This window comes from Mustela erminea, chromosome 9 (genome assembly GCF_009829155.1).
Source record: "Mustela erminea isolate mMusErm1 chromosome 9, mMusErm1.Pri, whole genome shotgun sequence".
In the NCBI taxonomy this organism is placed as follows: Eukaryota; Metazoa; Chordata; class Mammalia; order Carnivora; family Mustelidae; genus Mustela; species Mustela erminea.
In genome coordinates, this window is record NC_045622.1 from 65250038 (window position 1) to 65275341 (window position 25304).

A 25304-nucleotide genomic window follows, 5' to 3' on the forward strand; every position below is an offset into this window, starting at 1 on the left:
GGGGATGGGTACGGAGGGGGTAGAGAACCGAGAAGACAAGCAGAGGACAGAGAGGCGGGCCAGAGACCAGAGACCGTAGGAAGCAGCTCCAGTCTCGGCTGCAGGGATGATGGGAAGAGGTGGTGTTGCTGGTGCCCAGGGCCCGGGGTGGAGAAGTTGGAACTGTGGTGGCCTTTTCGTGGAAAATGAGCTAAGAAGGAGAGGCCACAGCTGCGCAGATGCCTCGAAGACACGAGATGCTTCCAAGATGGAAGCAGGAGATACCTGGCTTTAATCCTTCTGGCATCTTCCAGTCTCTCCCAGTGGTTACCATCAGTCAGATCAAGCCAGAAGCCAGCTGACACAATGCTGGAAACACAGGGGAAGATGAGGAGTGGATCTGAGGACAAACAGGCCTAGTGTGGGTGCTGTGATGTGGATTAACAAGGAGTTTAAGGGGTGCCTGGGTGGCTCAGTGGGTTAAGCCGCTGCCTTCGGCTCAGGTCATGATCTCAGGGTCCTGGGATTGAGTCCCGCATCGGGCTCTCTGCTCAGCAGGGAGCTTGCTTCCCTCTCTCTCTCTGCCTGCCTCTCTGTCTACTGTGATCTCTCTCTGTCAAATAAATAAATAAAATCTTTAAAAAAAAAAAACAATTAAAAAAAAAACAAGAAAAAAAAAACAAAGAGTTTAAGGATAGAGAGAGAGAGAGAGACAGACAGACAGAGAGAAGGAGGGAGGAATCTCAGGCTGGAGGGAGTGTCAGGACTCAGGTCAGGCTGGCCTTGGGCTCCCTGAGAACAAGTTTGGATCTTAGTCCAAGGGCGATGTGAAGTCCTCATTCTTTCAGTTTATCTCACCCAGCAGAGTGCGATTGAGGAAGAAAAGAGCTCTGAGAAAGCGTCTGGTGGGGTTTTAGCTGGGTGCTTGCCCAGCCAGCAACGGCAGACCCCAGAGCTAACGAACATAGTGGATATTGAGCCCTACCTGGGACCTCATAGCAATCAGGTCCTTCCTAACATGCCTCCTTATTTTCAAAGGCAAGCCCCTTGCTTTCTTGGTAGTTGAGAATTTCAGTCTTACCTTAATGTGTTGGGAAAGAAGTGAAAAGCTGAGTACTGGTATAAAGGCAAGAACAGAGCTTCACCGTGCAAAAGAAGTGCTTTCCTTCCTCTGAGGGGCTCTGAGCCCCCGAAGTGAAGGGGTAGAGGGTGCCATCTGTCAGCTGTGAGTGCCAGCCGGTGCTAGGTGGGGGGGGGGGGTGGCTGTCGGCCCCGCAGTGTGCGCATCCCAGGAGGGTCAAGAAGAGCAGGACTGTGGAGATCCCCTCCCCCCCTGCACTGGCTTAACAGAGGGCTGGCTCTAGGAACTGAATGGTGTGCAGGGCCCTCTGTGTTTTATGAATCGTGCATTTTAGACCCTTAATAATGAGAAGAGAAGAAGTCCTGGCATTTTTTTGTTATTAGGAATAGTGGGTTTCTGAGGCCGCTTTCCATTACAGGGTGACATCTGCAAAATGAGGTGGTTCTCTTCTTATGGATGCCCAGCCTAACAGCAAAATGGAAACCTTCTTACTCCGGTCCCCATGGTGCTTCGAGGTTTCCAGAAATTCTTCTGTAGGCTCCTCTCCAGAAATCATGTTCTGTCCCTCCTTACCAGGATCGGTGGTCTCAGTTTGCATCTCTCTGGAAGCTCCTTGAGATTGGCCTCTGGCTCCCACTGTATCCCCAGGATCCACCCCGGGACTTAGCGAGCATGGTGGCGAGCAGTGGAGGGTGGCAGAGAAAAGATGTCCTATTCCTTCACTGCTGCTGCAGATACCACATGAGAGCAGCTACAGCTCTCTGGACCGCTGTGTTCTGCCACTCACTAGAATTTTCTGTGACTTTGGAAAATTAGGAAAACTCTCTGTGCTCTAGTCCCTTCCTCTCCTATAAAGTGGGAATGGTAACAGTAGCTACTTCTGTAGGGTATTGTGAGGAATGAGGGGATTGACATGGAAGGGGCTTAGGACAGTGCCTGGGTCACACACAGCAAGCCCCATGTCGCTGTTCACGGCTTGCCCGACTCCCTACCGAGGAGATGATGGCAGTAGATGCTCGGTCCTGGGTTGCTCAGTGGGCTTTGCCTTCTTTAACCCCCACATCAAGCTGATTAGCTGGATGTTCTTACTGACTTCCATTTTATAGATGAGGAAACTAGGGCTCAGAGAGGTGAAATTAACCTGCACGAGGATGTGTAGCAAGGAATTGACAGCAGGGACTAGAACATGTGTCTTTGGAATCTAGAACCCCAACTTCGATCACGAGGTTTTTCCATCCCCGGCCAGGGGTGAGGTCTTTGTTTCCACCTATAGGTGCTGGAATGACACTGGGTACCCCTCGCCAGGGTCTAATTGCTGGGTTTTGAATGAAAGGAGGGGAAGCTGGGCCAAAGCTCTTCACTGCCCACTGGCTTTTCTCCCAAAGGTTGGACTGGTCCCTGCACTTACCGGTGGGAGAGTCCAGTGGTGTTCAGAGTTGTATGGCCCTAATTCATCTTTCAGCTTGGCTGCTCAGAACAGGCACCGTTATGCAAATACTCATAGGCGAGCCGTCCCTGGAGGAACTCTCTCCCCAGCTTCCTCTTTCTTTCTGGTGCCTCCCTGACATTCTGGGATATTAATGGTCATATGGAGCCATCCTGCAAGGAGCCCACAGGCCCGGAGCCAGCAGCACATCTCCAGATACCCAGAGTCTGTGGCTCTGTGTTTCGAACTGCGGCATGAGAAAGGGCATCCAGTTCGGAAGAAGCCCTTCCCCATCCTGGCTCCTCCGACAAGCCTGAATATTTCTGGCACTTGATGAGAAGGCCTTTCTTTACAACCATTGCCTTTTTCTCTCTTATTTAAAAAAGAAAAGAAAAGACAAGAGAAGAAAAGAAAAGGACTAATTGTAGGTCTCATGTAAGGGCACAAACTAAAACCAAGACGTAAACCAGCTTCTTGTAAAAGAAGAAAAACTGGGCGGTGAGTAGGAAAGATGAGGTGCTGCGGCCTGGAGGCTGGCTGTCCAGGATGGCAGCGGCTCTAAGAGCCGAGCTGGGTTCAGGCATCTCCCTTCTAGGAGGGGGCCGACTCCAGGAGCCAGTGCTCTGGGCTGCTCAGAGAAGCTCTCCTTTTGCCGGCTGGACCGGACGAGGAGAGCAACGAGGACAGCTTGCCACGGGCCCTGCCTCCTCAGGAAGATGACATTGGGACTGTTGGGAGTCCCAGGTCCCTGTTGGTTCTTGGGGGCAGGTCAAGGTGAGATGGTGGGGCGGACAATCTATGCAATCAAAGTTGGGGGGCAGAGAAAAGCAGACAGGAGAAGCGAGAGGTACCCGGAAGCTGTCCCTTTGTCCACACGGAATCCTGTCCTCTCCCTAGTCAGAGCTCACCTACTCGGGGAAAGTACAAAGTTGCAACTTAGGGCAACACTGATGGCCACACGAAGAATATGCAGCCAAAATGTACATTAGTGCTCCCTAGCTCTCCTGTTTCTTCCTTTTACGCAGCTTTATTGAGATATAATTCCCATACCATACAATCTACCCATTTAACCTGTACAATTCACGCGTTTTATTATATTTGCAGACTTAGGCAGCCATCCCCACAATCCACTGTAGATCATTTTTATCAGCCCCCAAAGAAACCCTGTCGTTTTCAGCCGTGGTCGCCCCAATACTCCCTTCCCATCTCCTATTTGTTCTTTACAGAGAGTTCTAATAATCTTGGTTGTCTTGTTTCTTATCTTGTGACAGATTTAAGGGGGGAGATTAGAAGTGGGGAGAGGGATCTCCATGGGCAGGGGCGCAGAAGGGGCATGTGGGGATTGTGAGCTCAGGCGTGGCAGTCAGGCCTGGGAGTTCAGATGATGGCCCTTCTCTGACTACAGAGTGGCCTCGGGGCGAGGCTCTTAACTGCCAGGCCCCAGTTTCCTGATCCGCACAATGAGGATAGTAAAGCACCTACTTTGCAAGAATTAAGTGAGCTAATACGCATGACTACTTAGGACAGTGCTTGGAACATCATCAGAGTTCTTGGTTTGGTTTTGTCATTGTTATTACCTGACAGTCAATAGTGAAGGAGGAAGTCATGAAAAGCCACACAAGAATTCGAAGCACAGCAGTCTTGGGACAAAATGCCTCTAAGCTCATGACTGGGTAACACAACGATGACTATGAGTCATCGAGAGAATTTTAAATTGTGTTTAGCATACACTGATTAAAATATAGGAAATATGAATTTCATTAAAAAAAAAACCCCACACCATAACTGGCTTTTTTTTTTTTTAATTGAGTATAAGGGGACTAGATTTTGTCTGAAAAATACAGCTTTCTAGAACAGCTACTTTCCCAAGTCAAATAGATAAACCAGTATTTGTTAGGAATTAAGCGTAGTACAGCTATGGTGTTATTAAATCATTCTGTTTAATGAAATTTCTAAAATTAGGGGTAGGTAACTTTTTAAATTCAGGGCTGTTAACAAAGGAGCTTCATTTATTTTTATAAAAAGTTTTTTTTTAATTAAATTTTTTATTTTTTATAAACATACATTTTTATCGCCCAGGGTACAGGTATGTGAATCACCAGGTTTACACACTTCACAGCACTCACCTTTCTAAAAATGTATTTATTTGAGAGAGAGAGAATCTTATGCAGGCTCCATGCCCAGCATGGTTCCCAACATGGGGCTCCATCTCAGGATCCTGAGATCAAGACCTGAGCTGAAATCAAGAGTCCAGTGCTCAAATGACAGAACCACCCAGGTGCCCCAAGGAGCTTCATTTAAAACAGTTTGATTCATTTGTTTTTGACGTTAGGAATAGAGAGTATTAGGCCTGTTGTAAAAGATAGCAAAGATTGTACTTCATTTTGACCTCTGAGGTCTTTTGGGAGGAAAGGCAGCTGGGAAAGACTGGGGAGAGGGAAGAAGGGGGCAGGCAGGCAATGGAGACCCACATTTGGTCAGGAGGGAGCCAAGGGAGACAGTGACAGGTGAGGGCAGGTTATCAGAGGGAAGTGAAGGGAGAGACCGTCTTTATGCCTGACAGGCTTCAAGTGTGCAAACCAAAGCTACACCACTTGGGCAGGCCACTGGCCATTTGGTGTGTGCAAAGAGTAAGAGCTGTCCACGGGGCCCAAGGGCCTGGCATCCCTTCTCACAGTGCTCGCCCCTCCTGGGCATGCACCAGGATAGTCAACTGTATCAGCTTTCTCTTTTCTGGATAGACTGTGACCTCAGGTCCCAATCATTGCTCCCCTTTTTAGACCATGGGTCCCCACTTCCCCAGGAATCAGTGCAGTGATGGTGGAAGCAATGGGGGACAGTGGGAGATGCCTGTCCACCTAATGGCACTCAGATTCATACTGTTAATAAATCTCCATGTTGTTTGGGACTAAAGGTTTGGGGCCAAACCTTTAAAAGGGTAATTCTCATCTGGAGGGGTAGAGGCTGCCAGAGTGATCTGAGTATGTGTGTGGGGGGTTCAAACAAGCCTGCGCATTCTGAGTATTCTCCTCTCCCTTTGAGAATGAGGTAGGGAGACTTCTCTGTCCCTGCTGCTTTACTGCTCTCACCCCCAGTCTGACCAGGTGTCTCCTCTGGGATCCCCAAATCTCCAGAGCATCTCACACACCAACCATGTTGTGTGATGACAGCCTGTTGAGTGGTCTGGCCATCTATGCCATCATCAGCCAGCCCCCTGGAGTCCAGGGTAGAGTTTCTCTGTCTACCCCTGGGGCCTGGCACTTGGTACTTGATTGAGTAAAGTGAGGTCTGCATGTGGCCCCCTGACTCACTGTACACAATTGAGAGCCTTCGGGGAAAGGTTTGTTCTGCTGACTGGCCCTCCCCGGAAGCCCTCTGGACAGACCACACAGGGCATGTGCTTCAGAGGGTCCCTGGCTGTTCTCTAGAAGATTGAGGAGGGCCTTGAGTTCTTAACTTGGGTTTAGCATATGAACCAAATGTTGTTACAGAAAGGTTTTGGGGTGCCCCAGAGCTAAGGAGGGCTGGAGAGTGGCACAGGGTAAGGGATAGAAACACAGTGAATGGCAGGGGCAGCGAAGGACCATAGAGCTGGGATAGGAAAGGTACCATATAGGTGCTGAGAGGTGCTGTAATAACAGCCCATGTGACCAGTTCACGTCCTTGTGTTGAGGGCCTCTTTGGGCAAGAAGGTCTCTGTGGCCCAGGAGGATCATCCATTTCCAAGAGGACAAAGCTGCTCCTGGCCCGACTGGTGTCCTCCCAGTCCCACACCCTGCCAGCTCTTTGGTAGGACTGAGTCTCTGCCAGGTGGATATGTGGGTGGGGGAAGGAGGGGGCCTGCCAGCTGTGACAGAGCTGGCTGGCTCTGGTGCCCCAAGGGCTAGCACGAGGTACAACAGGTGGGACTGTGGACAGACAGATCTTGGCCCATCGTAAGGAAGTGCTTTCTAACAGTGACAACAGATCATGTTTTGTTCACCTTGTTTGCGTGCTTAGCACTGGCCTGACCCAGAGTGAGTGCTTGGTGAATATATTTTGAATAAATGATTGATGGCTGATGTCTTGTTCAGAAATGTAATGAGCTGTTTGTCAGTGGAGGTGGTTAAGCAGAGGCTGCCTTAGTGAGGGGACTGGGATGTGTAGTTTAAAATCCTTTTCAGCCCAGACCATGGTTCTCTACTTCAGATAAAGCTTATGCCTTCTTCTTTTATTATTGTTATGCGTGTGGGGCTTCAGATGGTCTTGAGAGGGAGAGAAAGACAGGTGTGGGGACACACACACACACACACACACACACACACACACACACACATTCAGTCACACAGTTGCTGCTCTCCACCTTTGTTGGCTGAACCTTGGTTGGCTGGAATGGATGTTACATATGGGCCTATGGTAGACAGAATTTCTGAAATGCCCCTGCCATTGATGGTCTTCTCTAATCTTCAGACCCTCTGAACATGATTAGACTATAGAATACAGCACAGCAGCCTTACAGCCGTACAGAGCTGGTTTCTGCCAACCCCGTGGGTGAGCAGGGAAGTGGCTTCTTTTCTCCAGATAAGAGCTCAGTGAAGCCAGAATCTTGACTTTGGCCTTTTGATACCCCAAGCACGGAGCCCAGCCAAACCCACCCAGACTTCTCACCTATAGAACTGTGGAGCCAATTAAGGCTTGTGGTGATTTGTCATGCAACAATAGAAAATAAATACAGGTCCTCTCCTTGGTATCCATTTAGCTTTTCCAGTTTGCTGAGATACAAGCTTTGTGCGTGGCTCTGGTTACTCTAAGCCCTTGCCCCATCCATTGACAAACCCGTCCCTTGCACCTATACATTCGGAGCTCTCAGCCCAGGGATGTTCACATGTGACAATCTGGTACCACTTGAAGGCCTAGCAGAGCCATAATGATGTCTTCAAGAAGAGTCTTTGGGCAGCTAGGGGGTAATGGCTTCCCCACTATGGCAGAAAAATATGGATATTCCTAGGACAAGCCTGGTGGGCTCCTGGCTTAGGCAGCCTTCCAACTTCCTGAATGCAGCAGGCTTTATTGCTTTTCTTACCTGTTACTCACCTCAGACGTCATCTTGCTTCTGCTTGGTGAGACCAGCCCTCGGGCGGTGTTGGCTGAGGCATGGGGGTGCGTGGTAGGGGAATGTTGGCAAAGAGATAAAAACCATGAGCTGGCAGGCATGTGAGTGACACAAATGCCAGAGTCTCATGGGATCCAGCTGAACAGGTCAGAATGTTAGAGGGGGCCCAGAGTAATAGCTCTTCCTGTAGGTATGAACGTCCAGAAGTTGCCAAAATGAGAACTTTATTGCTCAAGGTGAATCTTGAGGAAACCACTGAGGAATGATTGACTGGCAAGAGTGGACATCTTCCTTGGGGCAGGATGCTTAGCTCAGCTCTGTGGAATGCGTGGATGGCAGGCTGGAGAGAGCCTGAGCTGGAGGCTCCTAGAGTTAGGCAGAGTTTCTGGAATGACTCAGTGCCTCTGTTGTGCAGGGCCATGGGATGGGCAAAGTACAACTCCGGAAAAGGGGCTGCCTCTACTTTCCAGGTATAAACAGCCTGGCCCCAAACAAGGGATGACAACAGGTGGGAATATAAGGACCAGGGAGCCATGGCAAGTGGTAGGTGTGTAGACAGAGGAGGGCAATGTGGTTCCTGAAAAATTGGCAGTGGGCCTGTGAGGAGAACTGGCCAAGTGTCAGGAGGAAGATAACTGCTTCCAGGTGACTCATAAGGCCTCTTTGGAGATCAGGCAGTTTCCCCACCCCTTCTGGGTAATCATGGTGTCTGGAGAAGAGAGCGGTTTTATGGGCTCTGATGGGTCTTTGGGTCCTTTTCTGGTGGCTATGGGCCCTGGTTCTCCTGCTGGGCCCTTAGCTCATTCCTGGCATTGGATACTCCTGGGTGGCAGTGTTAGGGGACCGGGGTCATTAAAGACAGAGAAAAAGACAGGGAGAGGGAGTGCTCATGGCTTCGCCTCATTCCTTCACTTTTAACTCCCTTCCTGGAGATCCTAGGACTTGGGGTGATGTCTTTAGTTAATGAAGAAGGTGAGTTTCATGAATCACTACAAATAAGCATAAGCTTGTGGCCTTGTAAACCACCTGTGCCCACTTCCCCAAGAGTTGGTGAAATCGTCTTTTTGTGCTAAGGTGACAGGTCCAGAGGGCCCTGAACTTGATGCTGACCACTCTCTTTCCAATAATAGAGATACAGGTCTCTGCCTGCCCGGCAGTGGGAGTGGCTAGGATGGCCCATGTCAGGCTTGAGGAAGGAGCGACAGAGGTGACAGGATGGAGCAAGGTCCTTGGGAGGCTGAGGGCTAGCTGCCACCTTGCCGTGTGACCTTGAGCAAGCTCTCTTCTATTTCTGGGCCCCTAACTCCTTCATGAAAAAAAGAGGTGGGACTAGTGGGTGGTCATGCTCTCTCCTGGTTCCAGTTTCAAACTTTGTGAACTACAGGGTGGGTGTCACCTGTGACCCTATTCACTGTCCTTCCTGAGGCTGTTCATGTGCTGGGACTTAGAGTTTGGGTGACTTGACCTGGTTGTTTGGTGTGAGACCCTGGCAGTGTGGTCTGTCCTCTGTCTCCCAAGACAGTTGCTTTCTCCAGGGTTCTGTGTGCTGTCCAAACAGGCCAGGGCCATGCTCAGTGATCCCAGGGAGGGGTGTCTGTAGGGCTGTTCTGTATCTCAGGCGGCGATGTGTGTGAGAGGAAGGCATAATTAGCAACTTCTTCATGGTAGGGCCAGCACCAATGACGAATCAGAGGAAATTCTCCTGCATTGTACATAACAAAGACTGTAACTTGCCCCAATTCCTGGCTGATGTTTCCCACTTTTCCTTGTCCTTGGCTTTTAGAAAGAAAAGTTTCAAGATGATTCGGTCCCAGTCCCTGTCTCTGCAAATGCCGACGCAGCAAGATTGGAAGGGCCCCCCGACAGCCAGTCCGGTCATGTCTCCCACGACTCCTGTGTTCCCTGGTGCCACTTCCCAGCCCACGCCGGCGCCCTATGCCATGCCCGAGTTCCAGCGGGTCACCATCAGTGGAGATTACTGTGCCGGGGTAAGGCATCTCCCGCTCCCCACTCTCTCCCTGCGCATGAAGGCCAGTGTGCCTGTGCAGAGGCCAGGGTCCTTGGGCCACCGGGGACATCCCTTGTGCTGAAGCCTGGTCCACCTGCGGGGGCCTGGGAGGTGGTGGGCAGGAGGCACAGGAGTCTGAAGACAAGGAGGGTCTTAGTGGAGGTTGTGAGGTGCAGGTGTGGCTAGGGCACTGCTCATCCCTGTGAGGGGGGCTGAGGGCTGTGGGCTGGCATGCTGTGCCTGTGGCCTGCAGGTTCCTTGTGTTCTGTGGGTCCAGAAGGCTGCTCTCTGTCCCTGCAAGCCACGGAGGAAGATGCCAGCTTGGACCCTTGAGTGTTTCCAAATGTTGAGTGGACTCCACGTCCAGGCGTTGGCTTGTTCGCGTGGAATCAGTCATTGCCGGTTCAGCTCCTCCATGAGATTCGGCTCAGTATCCTTAAATACAGGCTAGACCCTCCCAACCAGGAAGAGGGGGTCCTGATGAGAAAGTGAACACGTAACCAAGTCGGTTAGCTCAGTCACTGAAAATGTACTAATTTTCCTGGTTGGATGATGCATTTTTATTGCTTCCTTCTTGAAGAGAAGTATGACTTAGTGCAGTTGTAAGTTTGGTTCTCTCTTCCTGGCCCTCAACCTGCTACCTGCACCTCCCCCTCCCCCCTCCTTCTTCTCCTTCCTCTTCCCCGCCTCCCCCTCCTCCTCCTTCCCCACCCCCCTCCGCCTTCCCTTCCCCCTCCCCCTCCCCTTCCCCCTCCTTTCTTCTTCTTCTTCTTCTTCTTCTTCTTCTTCTTCAGAGAGGGTGCACACACATGAAAGGTGGGGAGAGGGAGAGAGAGTTCCAAGCAGACTCCCTGCTGAGCGTGGAGCCCATCGTGATGCGGGACTCCATCTCACATCCCTGAGATCATGACCTGAGCTGAAGTCAAGAGTTGGACACTTAACTGACCATGCCACTCAGGCGCCCCTGAAATATTTTATTGTTTGAGGCTACCCTTGGTTTTGGTTTTCTTATGTGTATCTACAATTAATTGGGCATGTATAATTTGTTTATCTTTACATAAATGGTAGTTTACTATACACATCATACTGAGTCTAGCTTTTTTCACTTAACAGTACATCTGGGAGATAATGCCATATCAATAGATAAAGAACATCCTTGTCCTTGTTCTTTCTTTCTTTTTTTTTCACAAGTGCCTAATATTCCACTGTGTGGGTATACCACACTTGAAGTTCCTATGGATGGGAATTTTGTTGGATTGGACACAATGCAGGCCTTCTCTGAAGTCACAGCCTCCTGACCAGGAGTCCTTGGTGTCTGTCTGGCCCCTGACATGTGGGCAGGATGGGAGAAGGAGGAAATAGAGGCAGGCTAGCAGCCAGCTGAATGGGATGATGTTGGCCTGGTGCAGTAACTAGCTTCTTTCCATCGATCCCCTGGCACAGAGCCCCTGAAATGGACAGTTGGTCCCCAGAGAGCTATGAGCAATGAGAGATAGGCTGACCTTGCAGATCACCTTGACTCCCAGTGGGCTTGCTCCCAGGCATGGGGCCCGTGTATCTATGAGCTGGCTGGTGGCTGCTGGTCCACTGGGATCCTTAGCACCCTTTCTGATGCCTTTAGCCATGGTCTGAGCCCCTTGCCCTGCTGAGTCCATTGGCTCTGCCAAGTGTTTGGCTTTGTCATCGGCAGGGACATATTTTTGTCTAAGGTTCTAAGATGTGTGTGTCTATTCACCTATTCCTGCTGCTCTCAGAAGCCATCCACCAGAAGGTCTAAAATGGAATTAACACGCCCTCATGGAAACAGGAAAGGAAAAGCTACTTTCTTTCTTCTTTTTTTTTCTTTAAAGATTTTACTTATTTACTTATTTGATAGAGATCTCAGGTAGGCAGAGAGGCAGGTGGGGGAGGGCAGGAAGCAGGCTCCCTGCTGAGCAGAGAGCCTGAAGCGGGGCTTGATCCCAGGACCCTAAGATCATGACCTGAGCCAAAGGCAGAGGCTTAACCCACTGAACCAGCCAGGCACCCCAGGAAAAGCTACTTTCTTAACAAAAGCTAGGAGCAACGCTGAGTGAAAGTATAGAAACATGCATGGGAAAGCTATGTACCAACTTCCTTCCTCTGAGCCCGGAGCGGGGTGAAAGAGCGGGGAGGGGAGGGTTTTAGCTGTATCTGTGATTTATTTATTCAAATATATAAGAGGTCTGGAACAGTCATGAAAAACATTAAAAGTTTTAGCTCTGGAAGGTAGACACGTAGGTGTCTGTTGTATTATCTTCAGTGCTTGTCTGTGTATTTAAACTATTTTCAAACTAAAAGTGATTTTTAATTAAAGCAGTGAGGAAACTTCCAGGAACCCCTCTCCCCCACCCTGTGCTCCACCAGCATCTTGGACCTCCCTCTGCTGTGGGTCGCTTGTGTCCTGTTATGTCTGTCTGTTTAGCTTCTTGTCTCCCCAGACATGTTTGGGTTTCTGCCACATACCTCCTTCCCAGACAGACGGGGATGAAGGAGCCCACTAGAAGGTGGGCATGTATCTCTCTCTTCCCTCATTGAGAAACAGGCAGCTCCGGGGAGACAGAACATGCTTAGGTGCTGGGAGCCAGTCAGATCAGAATCTGAAGTCTGACTTTGTAACTTCCGGCGAGTGATTTATCCTTGCTGGCTCACAGTTTCCCCCTCAGTAGGATGGGTTGCCGTGAGGACCCAAACGAAATCCAACACTTAGCCATAAGTGCTTGTGGACTGGGTGAATTGGTGATTCACAGACGAAGCAGAGGCCAGGGGATGGCAAAGCAGCAGACTGAGCCCTGCAGAGTTTTTATTTTCATGTCTGGGGGACCCCTGGTTTTTCGCAGATGAAAGTGGTGAGCCTCACCCTCATCAGGGATGTGGTCCAGGCCCTTTTCATGCTCAGGGTGCATCAGCGGGTGGCTTAACCAGCGGGTGGCTTAACCATCTGTGGCTTAACCAGCTGCATTTGAGGCCTGTCTTGGGGTTGCAGGCCGGAGCACTTCTGGGTCTCCAGCAGCCCTCATTCTCCACCTGGGCCGGGGGTTCCCGGGCTCAGTCATTCACTAGGAGGACACCTCGGACCCAGCCCAGAGGTGCTCAGGACTAGGATTTATTACAGTGATCGGATGCAGAGTGAAGTCAGCACAGGGAAAAGGTACAGAAAAGGTACAGACAGGAGAGTCTGGAGGAGCCCAGGCGCCTCTCCCTGTGGCATCACCAGAACACACTTCCTTCCTTCACCATAGACATGTGACATGTTCGAGGTGTCGTCTACCCTGGAAGCTCATCAGAGACTCAGCACCCAAGGTTAATAACCTTGTCTTCCAGACTCCCAGAGAAAACCAGGTGTTTGGCATAAACCGTAGTGTTTGTGCAAACCACTGAGGCCAGATGAGCCGCTCCTGTTAGTCAGCGAGTGGTGGGCATACACCTGAAACGCAAGTTCTCAGCCGTCAGCTGAAAGCCAACTTCGCAGGAGATCTTGCTATGGACAGTCGTCTCAGTCCTGCTATGTGGACTCTTCTCTGCCCACCCCCTTCTGCAGATCACTGTGGAGGACTATGAGCAGGCTGCCAAGAGCCTGGCCAAGGCCTTGATGATACGGGAGAAGTATGCCAGGCTTGCCTACCACCGCTTCCCACGGACCACTGCCCGCTACCTGGGTCATCGGCGGGGAGACACTGTGCCTCCGGAAGAAGGCCTCCCAGGTAGGGCACTGTGGGTGTGGGGCATGGGGGTCCTAAGTGGGGCACAGCTCAAGAGTTGGTCAGGACTTCTTACTGGCTGTATGTATTTGGCCCAGATGGTGTTTTAAGGAGAGGGCCCTGGCTTGGGCTTCCTACACCCATGTTTGCTGGTTTCCCCCAGCATTGCGTCTGCACGCACTGTGTGCTCTGCTCTGGGTAGAACTGAGCTATAGAAGTTCAGAGAGAGGTGAAGGACAGTCCCTGAGCTTGATAGTCCCCCAGAGAGAGGCAGTCTCATCCTGGATATTTACAACAACACCATTAGACAGTAAATGCTGAATTTGCCGACGGAGTGGGATGGGGGGCGGTAGATGCAGAGTGCATGTTCTGGGAGCAGGGAAAGTAGGCTCTGGAGTCGAACACACCTGCATTCTGGTCTTAGCTCCACAACTTTCTTGGGCAAGGTATTTCTCCAAACCTCAGTTCCTCAGTCTGTAAAATGGGACTGATATCTCTGTCCTGGGTCTGTTCTGAGGATTGAATGAGAGAGTGCACGTGAAGTACTTAGTGCAGTACTGGCATGACTGAACACTCTGAGAGAGTGTTCAGTCAATGGTAACTGCATTTATGCTGAAGAATTTGGAGAAAGAAGAGATCAGAGATAGGCAGGGTGGTTGCTGGGGGACTCTGCCCTGAGAAGGACCTAGGAGCAGTAGAGGCTGTAAGTTCGGTAAGATGAATGAAGACAACAAAAAGCCACCATCTACAAAATTGGCACCGGAGGATCAGGCAAGGGCCTGCTGGTCTGTGCCTGTGCCCAGGACTCTGGCTGCCCTCTGGGTGTAATAGGTGCCAAGGGGTCTCCCGTCTGGGTTTTCCTTGAAGCTCTGAGACCTGGATGTTGAGCATCTGTGACTTCCTGGGACCCTGATTAAATCTCAGCCCTTCTGGTTCCATTTCCCTGAGGCAAGTCGATGTCGCCTGCCTCAGTCTTGACAAGGGCCAACAGAGTACCCAGGGGGCCTGGGAATGAGTCTGGTGAGGCCGAGGCTGTGTCTTCCTGCAGGATCCTGGTTCACGTTAGGGAATCCTGAGCTGGCCGGAGGCTGTGCCTAATGTGGGCACATGCTTTAGCCCCTGCGATGCCTCACATCTGCTCTGGGGTGGTCTGTTCCTAGCAGTGCCCGGGGGATACCCAGGCAGGTCACTCGGCCTTGGCTGCTTTCTTTGATGAAGAGTCCCAGGCTTCCCCCTGCCTGGGCTGGCAGCTGAGCAGCTGGACCCTGTGGAGGGTTGGCTGGTGTGCAGAGTCGGAGCCCCCAGATCTACTGCCATCTAGCATAACCTCTGTTCCTTGGCCAAAGGCAGAGCTCATCTAGAGTCAGGAGAAATCATGGGAAGAGTGATGAGAATAATGTTGTCTAACTGATGGGTCAGGAATTACTGTTACAAAGCCCCTCTTATACCCACTTTTGCAGCCTTCACAACAGCTGGTGAAGGCAGCGGGTGTTAGTCTCAGATGAGCGGGGGCGGGACCAGAGAGGTGAAGTGCTTTGTTGAGTCTCATAGCTGGCAAATGGCCAAGAGGCATTTTCGGCTTCCCCGTGGGCTAACAGCCCTGGGGACTGAGAGCTCTGTACTTGCCATTCCCCGCTCTGTGGGGGGGATGGGCTGCCTAGTCTGTGCTTATCTGGGGAGGAGGGGGACCCCCCTTCTATTTAGCCCCGTGGCTACCCCGGGCTCAGGAAGATGTGGGAGGACAGAGACAATTATTCCCACTGGGCAGTCCCAGGTGCTGCCTGGGACTATTTTATTACGAGACACAGCGGCCCTTTCTAATGTGCCTGGTGTCCCTCTCATGCCCAGGAGGCTGAAGCTCATTTCAGTTAAATTAAAAACATTTACTGCCATGCCAGCCATGTGCCAGGGACTGTTCTAGGAAATGGGGATAGAGTACTAAACCAGACAAACAGATAGGTAGGTCCAAGATTAGTAAGTGGAATTATTGCCCATAGCGGCAAATGCCACAGAGACGATACAGAGGAGGGAAGGCTACAGGTGATGTCAGGGCAGGTAGGGGTGGCTGGGGTGACGAGGTTTTAGCTGAGATGATGAGGATAGCCCTCCCCGAGTAGGTGACTTCTGAGCTCATGTGAGCACATGAGGTCAAGGGCACGTTGCCATCACTCAATCCTGTTTTGCAGATTTCCACCCTCCCCCTCTGCCCCAGGAAGATCCTTATTGTCTGGACAATGCTCCCCCGAACCTGGGCTACCTGGTTCGCATGCGGGGGGGCATCCTCTTCGTGTATGATAACAAGAAGATGCTGGAGCGCCAGGAGCCCCACAGCCTGCCCTACCCTGACCTGGAGACCTACACCGTGGACATGAGCCACATCCTGGCTCTCATCACGGATGGCCCCACGTAAGCCCGCTCTCCCTGAGTCCACCTCTCTGCATGGCGGCTGTCCTATAGGAAGGGGCTGTCAAAGGCCAATCAGGTCCCCTCTTACTCCTGGCTTTCCTGCACTTAAATCACCCGCTTTCCCCCGTGCTTTGTGGGTTCCCGTAACAGTTTTCCATCATAGGCTGGCGTGTTCTTAGAGTCGGTACTACCTGTCTCTTCTGCATCCTGGAGCTGGAGCTTCTGCTCATCAGGGCCAACCTGTGCACCTTACAGTGGCGGTTCTCCCTCTCCCCAGGCAGGGTGGCAGCCTTGCCAAGATCCAGCCCAGGGCATCATAGATGGTGGAGGAGAGAAGACTGTTGCTTTGGTTGTTGGGTTTTCTGTGTTTCTGGAGGGGAGAGTGCAGGGAGCCTGGGAGCTTTGTGCCTTGACCCACAGGGTGCTTGCAGGCTCGGCTTGAGCTAAGCTGGCAGGCTGTTGTCTCCCTACATTGGGCCCCTCCCTTCTTGGTGAGCACTTCAGCTCATCAGTAAATGAGGTTTGGCAGGCCTGGCTCCTGAACCAGGGTGTGGCTGTGCTGAGTGCTGGGCTGAGTGCTGGGCTGAGTGCTGGGCCGAGTGCTGGGCTAGGAGCAGGAAGGGGGCAGGGAAAGGGTGCGGTCACTGCCCAGGAACCTCTCTTGCCCTGCCTTCAGGGTTTGCTGGGTAAGCAGTGATGCCAGTTTCCAAGTGAGGAGAGTGGGTCCCAGGGGGGTGGGCAGAGTGGGTGTCAGGCCTCACTGATCTGAGGGCAGAGCTAAGAACCAGGGAGGAAAGAACAGTTTTCTGGAGGCTTGCCTCTGCCATGTGAGGAGGAGCTTTGCTGGGAAGCCTGGGGAGGGATAGGAGGGGCAGGACCTCGGATATTCCAGGAGGTTTGGTGTGTGTGTGGTGGGGGGGAAGGGTTGTTCTATCCAGGAGGTTGTCCAGGCCAGTCCAGCAGGGAAAGGGACTAGGTGAGATGGCCTTTGAAATCTCTTCTGACTGCCTCTTCCTGCTTCCTCTGAGCTCTGCACTGGGGCTTGGCTCGGTCGCCATGACGACACTGTCCCAGGGTGGGCAGCTGCTCCTTATGAAAGGCTGAGTGATTTCATGCCAAGAGAGCTGCTGTTTGTTTGGGGGTCACAGGAAGGAGGGTGGCGTGACTTGCGGTTGAAGGTTCCGTGTGGCTGTGGCACATGGCCAGGCCCCTGGGCTGGGTGTGGGCCTGGAGCTGGCCAGGAGCCGTGAGCCTTCCCACCTTTGGCGGCCTTTGCTGGCTGGCAGGAGCATTAGTCCCTGCAGAGGTTTCCGTCCTAGGAACAAACATCTGTACGTTCCTCATCTGCTCAGGATACAAACACCTCCTCCCCTTGTCCTGAAACCTCAGAGCTGAAGGGTCTTCAGGTCTCGGGTTTGGGGAAGGTCATTAGGTCACAGGATGCTTCCTCCCCATGCCAAGGTGGGACTCGCCTCACAGTTTGGCTGTATTACTGAGGTTCTGGCAGAGGTGGAATTCCTTTTAAGGACTTAAAGGTGGCTGAGGATTGGTGGGAAGACAGAAGGAAGGAAGTTGGATAAGGAGGGAAAGCTTTATCGAGCATCCTCTCTGCTCAGTCCTGGGTACTGCCATCTCCATATGTGTTCATGGGAAACAGAGGTTTGGGATAAACTGCCGAAGCTGGAAGTCAGAGAACCTGGATGAGGTCGCAAGGTCAGCTTTGCGATGCCCCGAATGGACTGTCCACTCCTGTCACAGGGCACAGTCCAGCTGGGTCTGCCGAAAGTTGGAGTGGCCACACCCCTCCCTGCTGCCCCCTGACCTTCCACCTGAGGGCCCGTCCCCACAGCCACCGGAGATCTCCGAACTGAAGAGCTCCGTGAGACTTCTCCTCAGCTGTGATTTCTCCCCCTTCCCCACCCGCAGGAAAACATACTGTCACCGGCGACTGAACTTTCTGGAATCCAAGTTCAGCCTGCATGAGATGTTAAATGAAATGTCTGAGTTCAAAGAGTTGAAGAGTAACCCACACCGAGACTTCTATAACGTGAGAAAGGTGCGTCAGTAGCCCACTACTGAGAGCCACCCCTCCTGGGTCCCCTCCCAACCCAGTGGGATGCCCTGAGTCAGTCTGGGGCTGGTCCCCTATGTGGCCTTCCTTGGCCAGAAGATTGTGACGTATACGTGTGGAAGCTAGACTGGTGGGTTGCCTGCCTGCTGTCAGGCCATGCCTCAGACCGTACTTGGTATGACTCTAGGTGGGAACTTTTGTCCGTGTTCTTTATCTGTTGCAGTGCACCCTGTAACTTGAAAAATACAGTACCGTCTGTTAATTGCTCGTAAGACTTGAGGCCAGGCTCCTTTTAAGGTGGAGGATGTATTCATCATGGAGAGAAAAGGCTGTTAAAATATCTTTGGACTTGGGAACTTGTGGTTTCCTTCCTTCTGGATAGGAGTAGGGAAGGATCCCATGTGCTCCTGTCTTGCCCCTCCGCTAGGGTGCGTGAGCCGTAGCCTGGGCTCGGGTGTGTGTGTTAAATAGTCCTGGCCTCCAGCTTTTCCATTTTCTTCCACTTAACTAATATCACTGATAAGCCTGGGGTGTTTGATGTTGAACGGGAGTCACTGCCTGTTCCTGAGAAGTTCCCAGCCCAGTCCTGTCAGTGTGAAGTATTGTGGCAGGAGTGGCTTCCAGGAAGAGCCTAGAACTGAGCCAACTTGAAGAGTGCATAAGACTCAGCCTGGGCAGGGGCGGAGGGCAAGGGAATGGAAGGGATGGCGTTCCAGGCAGAGGGCACAGCCGAAGACTGAGAGGAGAGAGTGCTGTGCCATGGGAGAGGACAGACTATGTCCAGTGGTGTCACAGGAGCTCAGGTGTGAGTGACAGTGTGGTGCTGGGCAGTGGGGAGAGCGAAGTGAGAGGTATGTGAGGTTCTGGACCATGTGGGGGCCCCTGGGTTTCTCAGAGGAAGCAGGGAGGGGCCATGGTCATACTCTGGGAGAGAAGCTCAGGGTGAAGGGTAGGGATTAGGCTTTGCCTCATGGTCCAACCTGAGCTGACTCACAGTGGGCTCCTCATCTCTGGAGGGGACTCTGTTCAAGATGTGACCCTTTGATGACTGCCCCTCCCCAGGGTCAGCTTTGAGAAGCGGGTGTTAGGGGAGGATATGGCTCATCTGTGGAACCCAGGCCTCCCTGACCTGATTGAGAACACTCAGCAGTAATGAATAGACAGCCTCCCCGAGGTAGGCCCCAGGGTCACTTCTGTTAAGCATCATGGGGTCTGGCATGGACTCCCACTTGGAAGGGACCTTAAGAGGGGGAGGTGGCTTCAGCTCATGGGCTGTGAGGCTTATGGAAATGTCTCAGGCGTTCCAGGTAGAAGTGAGGGGCTGTGTTAGAAATCAGCCACCTGGCATTCTCACCCCTGAGCACTGTTTGCTCCTTCTCTGTGAGGCTTAGGTACTCAGACAGGTAGGTGCTTCAGGCACCATGCCAACTCCTCTCAGCTCTGCTGAAATGCACTACAGGCCCAGGTGGGTGCCTGGAGAAGCTCCTTGCCTGGCCTGTGCAACCCCGCCCTCTGCATGAACACTCTGGTCCTGGCAGCTTCCTGCTTTCTGGGGCTAAAGGGCTCCTTGCTAACTGCACTGGCTCAGACACTGTTTGCTTCTGAGGTGGGGCCCCCGTGGGTGTTCCTAGGCCCACTAGCTACTCTCTGGCTGTGATACAGGAGCGAGTCCTGGTTATGAACCCCTAGGTGTTCCCTGTCAGTCTGGGGTGAATGTGTTCTCTGGATAGGGATGACCTTGACCCCTGTGCTGTGACTCATTGGCCTGTTCTCTGGCACCACAGCAGTCCATAAACACGGGCCCGGATCTGCTCCAAGTCAGGCCTCCGCCTGCCCTTGCCTGCATCCTGGTTGCTGGCTGCTTTTTCTGGCCCTGGAAGCTTCTTCGGTGGGAAGAGAGCCGGTTTTCTGAAACTCAGGGTGGGCTGCGAGGGTGGCTCTGTATTTCCAAGGTAGCTGTCAGTGTTGGGAGGGCAGGCTGGGGCCGTGCTCGGAGGCAGAGGCTCTGAGTGGCCACGGGTGTGTGGGGCTGGTCTTTGTGAATGTGTCTGTAGCATCACAGCATCACAACACCGCATGGCTTAGGACACCACGTGGCCCAGCTGGCGAGACTGTGTAACTGAGACATTTGTTTTTTGCTCAGAGCTAAGAACCAGAGCCTAGTGTGTTTACTGCCGAGGACTTGGGTAAGATTGGGTTTTCTCCACGTTGGTTTAAGTGTCATATCAGGCAGAGCAAACTGGCTTCATCTTCTGTGCCAAACTTGACCAATCAGCCGTGGCTACTCCTACAGCTTAGTGAAAATGCTGCATTTGGTTACCGATGTCTGACATGGCTGGGGGAATGGCCAGTGTTGACTTAGGGACCGGGGGCCGGGCAGCCCTGTTTGTAAACTGTCCTGTTGTGAAAGCCTGGACCCGATGTGAAAGCAGGAACACACTGGTATCTTCCGGTGAATTGAAAACACGGACATCCCATGACGGGCTCTTTTGCGTGTTCCTAAAATAATCACCTTGGACCTTCTAAAGTTTGGGTTGGATGCTTTCTGGATTGTCCAGTTGTTTTTCTCCCTCATCTTGTGACCTGTGGGGGTGAGGACAGCCTGCACCCCCTGCCATGTGTCACTGGTATGCGAGAGGACGGAACCAGAAAACCCAGAATGTGCTATGTCATGCCGAGGTGGTTGAGTCCAGCTGTGTCCGGCTGAGCTAAGCCTGGCTGGCTACTTGGACGTCCCACAAAAGCCCCGCCTGTCCCTGAGGTGACTGAATCCCTACATGGTGTTTTGGGTGATGTTCTGGCTTTTGTTGCTTTGAGTGATTTTATATCTTTAATGGCTAGTGGTCTGTCTCTCTTGTTGGAAGGGCAGGATGAATGGCAGGAAGGGCCCCGATGAGTCAGTGATGTGGCCAGTGACATGGGCTGGCTTGTATAATGTTCACAGAGACTCAGTAGATCAAATGTCCAGTTTGGCATGACTTGGAGATGCTGGCCAGCTGTGGACCACATTCTTTGGCCACAGGTCAGCCGCCTGCCTATCCCAGCCATGGCAGAGTGCCCAGCTGGCTGCAGCAGGAAGGAATAGCACAGTCCTGGCCTGGCAGGCTGTTGCCATCTCCCTGGGCACCTCTCTGAGGCCCCCTGGGCTCAGGCCAGGGGAGTCAGGATGCGCACTTCGACTGTAGGCCATCCCTCAGCCTGGCCAGGGCACCACTGCATCAGGGCTACCCGCTGAAGGGAATGTTCCAAGAGGGGTCAGTGGGAAGGATGGCATTTTGTGGGGCATTTGGCGGGCCCTTGGGGTTACATGAGGATGTGGATATCATCATTTGTTCATTTGTCCATCCATTGATTCAACAAATAAGTCATACTAGGCTCTGGGATAGGCGTTGGAGACTTAGGTGCATCAGCTGAAGCCCCTGTGCTTTGAGGCCTGGGCTCCTGGCCTAGTGGCAAAGTCGACTAGTCTGTAGACTGAATTGGGAAGACATGTACGGTAATGGGAGCGTGTGTGCTAGCTTTCCTGGCTGGGCGGGGGAAAAGCTGGTCAGTGTCCTGGGGTGATCAGGACTGGCTTCCAAGTGGAGGAGGTTGTAAGGAATCCCACGTGGTGGATGAGACTGGTGAGGGGCTAGAAGGCCTGCCCAGCAGAAGAGACATGTGGGTCAAGTGACACAGCGCAGAAAAGCATGGTGCCTCGGGCCCCTGTTAGTGCTGGGTCATGGCGGGAGCACAGGCTGGGAGCAGGAAGGAGGGAATTAAGGTTGGAAGTCAGCCCCAGGCGAAGGCGTTTGGTGTTTCTCTTGGGGAGACCTGGGGGCCACTGATGACTCGTTAGCAGGGGAGTGGCCAGATCCAATCTACATTTTAGAAAGATCTCTGGCTGCTATAACGAGGTCGAGAGGGCAGCAAAGCTAGAGGGAGGACCAGTTTCAAAGTCTAGAGGAGACTGGGGGGAGGGGTGCAGGTCCAGGTATCGGCGGGACTATGGGTGCTGAGGTTTCGCACACGACTTTGAGGCTGGGACTCCCCATCTCCTTGCCAGTGGGCGTGGGGGTGGGGCTGGCTCATGGCTGGTGGCGCTGTGCTGCAGGTGGACACGCACATCCACGCGGCGGCCTGCATGAACCAGAAGCACCTGCTACGCTTCATCAAGCACACGTACCAGACCGAGCCCGACCGGACCGTGGCCGAGAAGCGGGGCCGCAAGATCACCCTGCGGCAGGTGTTCGACAGCCTGCACATGGACCCGTACGACCTCACCGTGGACTCCCTGGATGTCCATGCGGTGAGTGAGCCTCCCACCATCCTGGGTGGGTGTCCCGCCCCCAGGAAAGCGGTCCAGTGGCTATACCTGGGAGATGCTGCGGCTCTGTGGCTTCCAGGCATGGAGAGGTGAAAGGGAATTTGGCCTCAGGGAATCACAGGGCCATGAGACAGGGGAAAAGGGTATGCGACCTGGGGTCAGACAGGTCCCAGTTCTAACTCCCCTCTGCCAGCTGGGAGTTATAGGCCCTTAAGCAATTCACTTACGCTTTTATTGCCTTGCTTATAAAATGGGGAATTCCATGTGCCTTGTTGACGGGACGGTTATTAAAAGACTAAATGATGGTGCAGAAGACAGTATGGAGTGTCCTAGGAAAAAGTTAAATACAGAATTGCCATGTATTGCAGCAATTCCATTCCCAGGAATATACCTCGAAGAACTGAAAGCAGGGACGGACACACATACATGCACACCCAGGTGGACAGCAGCATTGTCTCCAATGGCTGAAAGGGGGAAACAACCCCAGTGTCCATCACTAGGTGAAAGGGCAAACAAGATGTGGTAAATGCGTACAATGGAATATGATTCAGCCCTGAAAAGGAATAAAGTACTGATACTCTGATATGGATGAGCCTTGAAAAACATGACGCTAAGTCAAAAAAGGCAGACAGAAGAGGACACTTAATGTATGATTCACCTGTACGAGGCACGCAGAGTAGGCAGATTCATGGAGACAGAAAGGAGAGTGGTGGTTACCAGGGGCAGGAGGAAGGAGTCATGGGCCGTCATGGTTTAATGAGCACAGGGTTTCAGTTTTACGAGAGAGAGAGTTCTGAAGACGCATGGTGGTGATGGTTGCGCGATGTGATGAATGCATTTAATACCATTGAACTGTACACTTGAAAATGGTTAAGGTGATAATTTTGCGTTAGGTATATTTTACCACAATAAAAAAAAAATCTTTGTTAAACAAACAAACAAAAAAACATGGAATGAGGTGATGTGGAGAAGGTGCCTTCCGAAGTCCAAGCAGTAACAGACACACTGTGTTACTGACTGTTCAGTCGTCTGGTGTTTTCTGCTCACTCAGCCAGCTGGGCTCCTAGCCATGGTGCCTTGGAGCACGAGGTCCCTTGGTCCCCACAGAGGGCCCCACTCGAGGACTGGCTCAGTGAGGACAGGCTGGCTGAGTGAGGACTCACGGCCTGGCTCCGGGACCTCCCACGGGCTCACGCAAGAATGGACAAAGAAGACATTGGTCAGCGCGGCCACACATAAGGCCACCTCTTGAAGGCCTGGAGGGGGAGACGTGCGTGAATAGGAACAATATGGCGACCTGCCTGGTGGTCTCCTCTCTCCAGGGCCGGCAGACCTTCCATCGCTTTGACAAGTTCAACTCCAAATACAACCCTGTGGGGGCCAGTGAGCTGCGCGACCTCTATTTGAAAACTGAGAACTACCTGGGAGGAGAGTACTTCGCTCGGATGGTCAAGGCAAGTGAGCCCTGGGCCTCTTCAAGCCTCCCCGCTGACCCAAGATGCCGGACAGCACCTGCCTGTGGAGGATGGGGGCGCTGCAGGCCTCCTGTTTTCCCCTCCCCGAATCCCTGCGGGTCCACCATCCAGCGCGGGCAAGGCCCAGGTGCCTAGGGTGCCCTGGCTACCAGCTCCTGAACACAGGCGGGCTGGTGCTGCAGGTGCCCACCGCAGGCCGCAGGAGGGCAGGGTACTCACGGTGTCCAGGCTCACCGCCCTGTCTGTCTGCAGCCTGGCTTTGGCTGGGGGCATCTGGAGATGCTTCTGCTGCCTGGCCTGGTTATGCACAGCACCGTGCAGAGGCCTTCCCTCCCCCAAGAAGGAGCCTCTCCTTCCTGGGGTGGAGGAGCAGTTACATGGCAGCTAGGGGATACAGATCAGGTCTCCCCAGCCTGGGAGCTGGTGACAGAGGAAGCTGCTGGATCCAGCAGCTGGCGTGCTCTTGGGCTGACCCGAGCTCTTCTTGGTGCTAGGAGGTGGCCAGGGAGCTGGAGGAGAGCAAGTACCAGTACTCAGAGCCACGGCTTTCCATCTACGGCCGCAGTCCTGAGGAATGGCCCAACCTGGCCCGCTGGTTCATCCAGCACAAGGTCTACTCGCCCAACATGCGCTGGATCATCCAAGTGCCCCGGATCTAGTAAGTGAGGCGGCTTTCTGTGTGCTGTGCCCTCTGGGGACACAGCCCATCGCTCATGGGCTGCTGGGTCTGCACTGTTCTGGTGGGGCTGGTGCTGGTACCGGCTTGGACATTGTCCCATAGCAAGGGGTAGTTGGCAAAGCTCCTTGTGTCACTTCAACCCTTGTTTGTTGACAAGCCTGTGCAAGGCCTAGCAGGAACCACTACCCATCTTCTCACTGGGGTTTGAGGGTGGGTGATCCTTTTGCCCGAGACCCTGGGTGTGAGAAACTTAGTGGTAGCCTACACTGCTGGCTCTCTCCATGGCTGTGATTCAGATGACCACTGGCTTCTCCCATCCGGCCGGTGTGGGGCTCATGGCCCCTCAGTGGGCTGGGATATGCAGTGTAGGGGAAGTGAGCTGAGGGGCAGAGAGTCTGGATCACTGATACATTGGTGAACTCATCTCTTAGACATTGGGGCAGCCTGCGTCCCCAGACCCCACTCCCAGCATGGCCTGTAGCTTGGGAAAGCTCTTGGATGGGCAGGGGTGGATGTTGAGCTTCAAACCAGTGCCTGGTGTTGCAGACCTTGCTGGGAGCTAGAGAGGAGAGGAAGGACCTGTGTTCAAGCTGCATCTCTGGCTCTGCTCTGGGTGTTTCTATGGGAACACAAGCTGTTTGAGCAAAGGATGGGGCTGTCCTCCCGTAGGCCAAGGGGTTCACTTTAATTAGCAAGTCTCTGTTTTCCCCCAGTGACATATTTAGGGCAAAGAAGCTGCTGCCAAGCTTTGGGAAGATGCTGGAGAATATCTTCCTTCCCCTCTTTGAGGCCACAATCAACCCCCAAGATCACCAAGAGCTTCATCTTTTCCTCAAATATGTAAGTGTGGGTGGTGCTGCAGGCGATGTGCACAGTGGTGGATGGGAGAGAGGATTCCAAGGGGGCTGGGTCAGGCTTCCCTTCTCAGATCCTCTCTCTCATGTGCTCCGGAATGGGCAAGAAACGGAATTTTTAAAATAATGAGTTTGCTCCAGGTAGCGGAAGTCCCCTTCTCGTCAGGGGCAGCCCTGGGGTGTGGGTAGGGTGTCAGGGAGACGGCAG

The 25304-nt window shown here is 52.8% G+C and overlaps 1 protein-coding gene across 7 annotated transcripts in view; it reads left to right on the forward strand.

Moving 5' to 3' along the window:
* AMPD3 (adenosine monophosphate deaminase 3) overlaps positions 1-25304 on the forward strand; it is a 46167-nt gene that overhangs the window by 10825 nt on the left and 10038 nt on the right. For 6 of the 7 annotated variants that reach the window (XM_032359487.1, XM_032359486.1, XM_032359490.1 and 3 more), the window contains exons 3-10: positions 9362-9566; positions 13146-13308; positions 15492-15711; positions 17638-17767; positions 21876-22070; positions 23411-23542; positions 24058-24221; positions 24956-25082. In XM_032359487.1, the coding sequence (XP_032215378.1) occupies positions 9362-9566; positions 13146-13308; positions 15492-15711; positions 17638-17767; positions 21876-22070; positions 23411-23542; positions 24058-24221; positions 24956-25082 (1336 nt within the window). The remainder of the gene's footprint in view (positions 1-9361; positions 9567-13145; positions 13309-15491; positions 15712-17637; positions 17768-21875; positions 22071-23410; positions 23543-24057; positions 24222-24955; positions 25083-25304) is intronic. The other variant, XM_032359489.1, reaches the window with a different exon arrangement.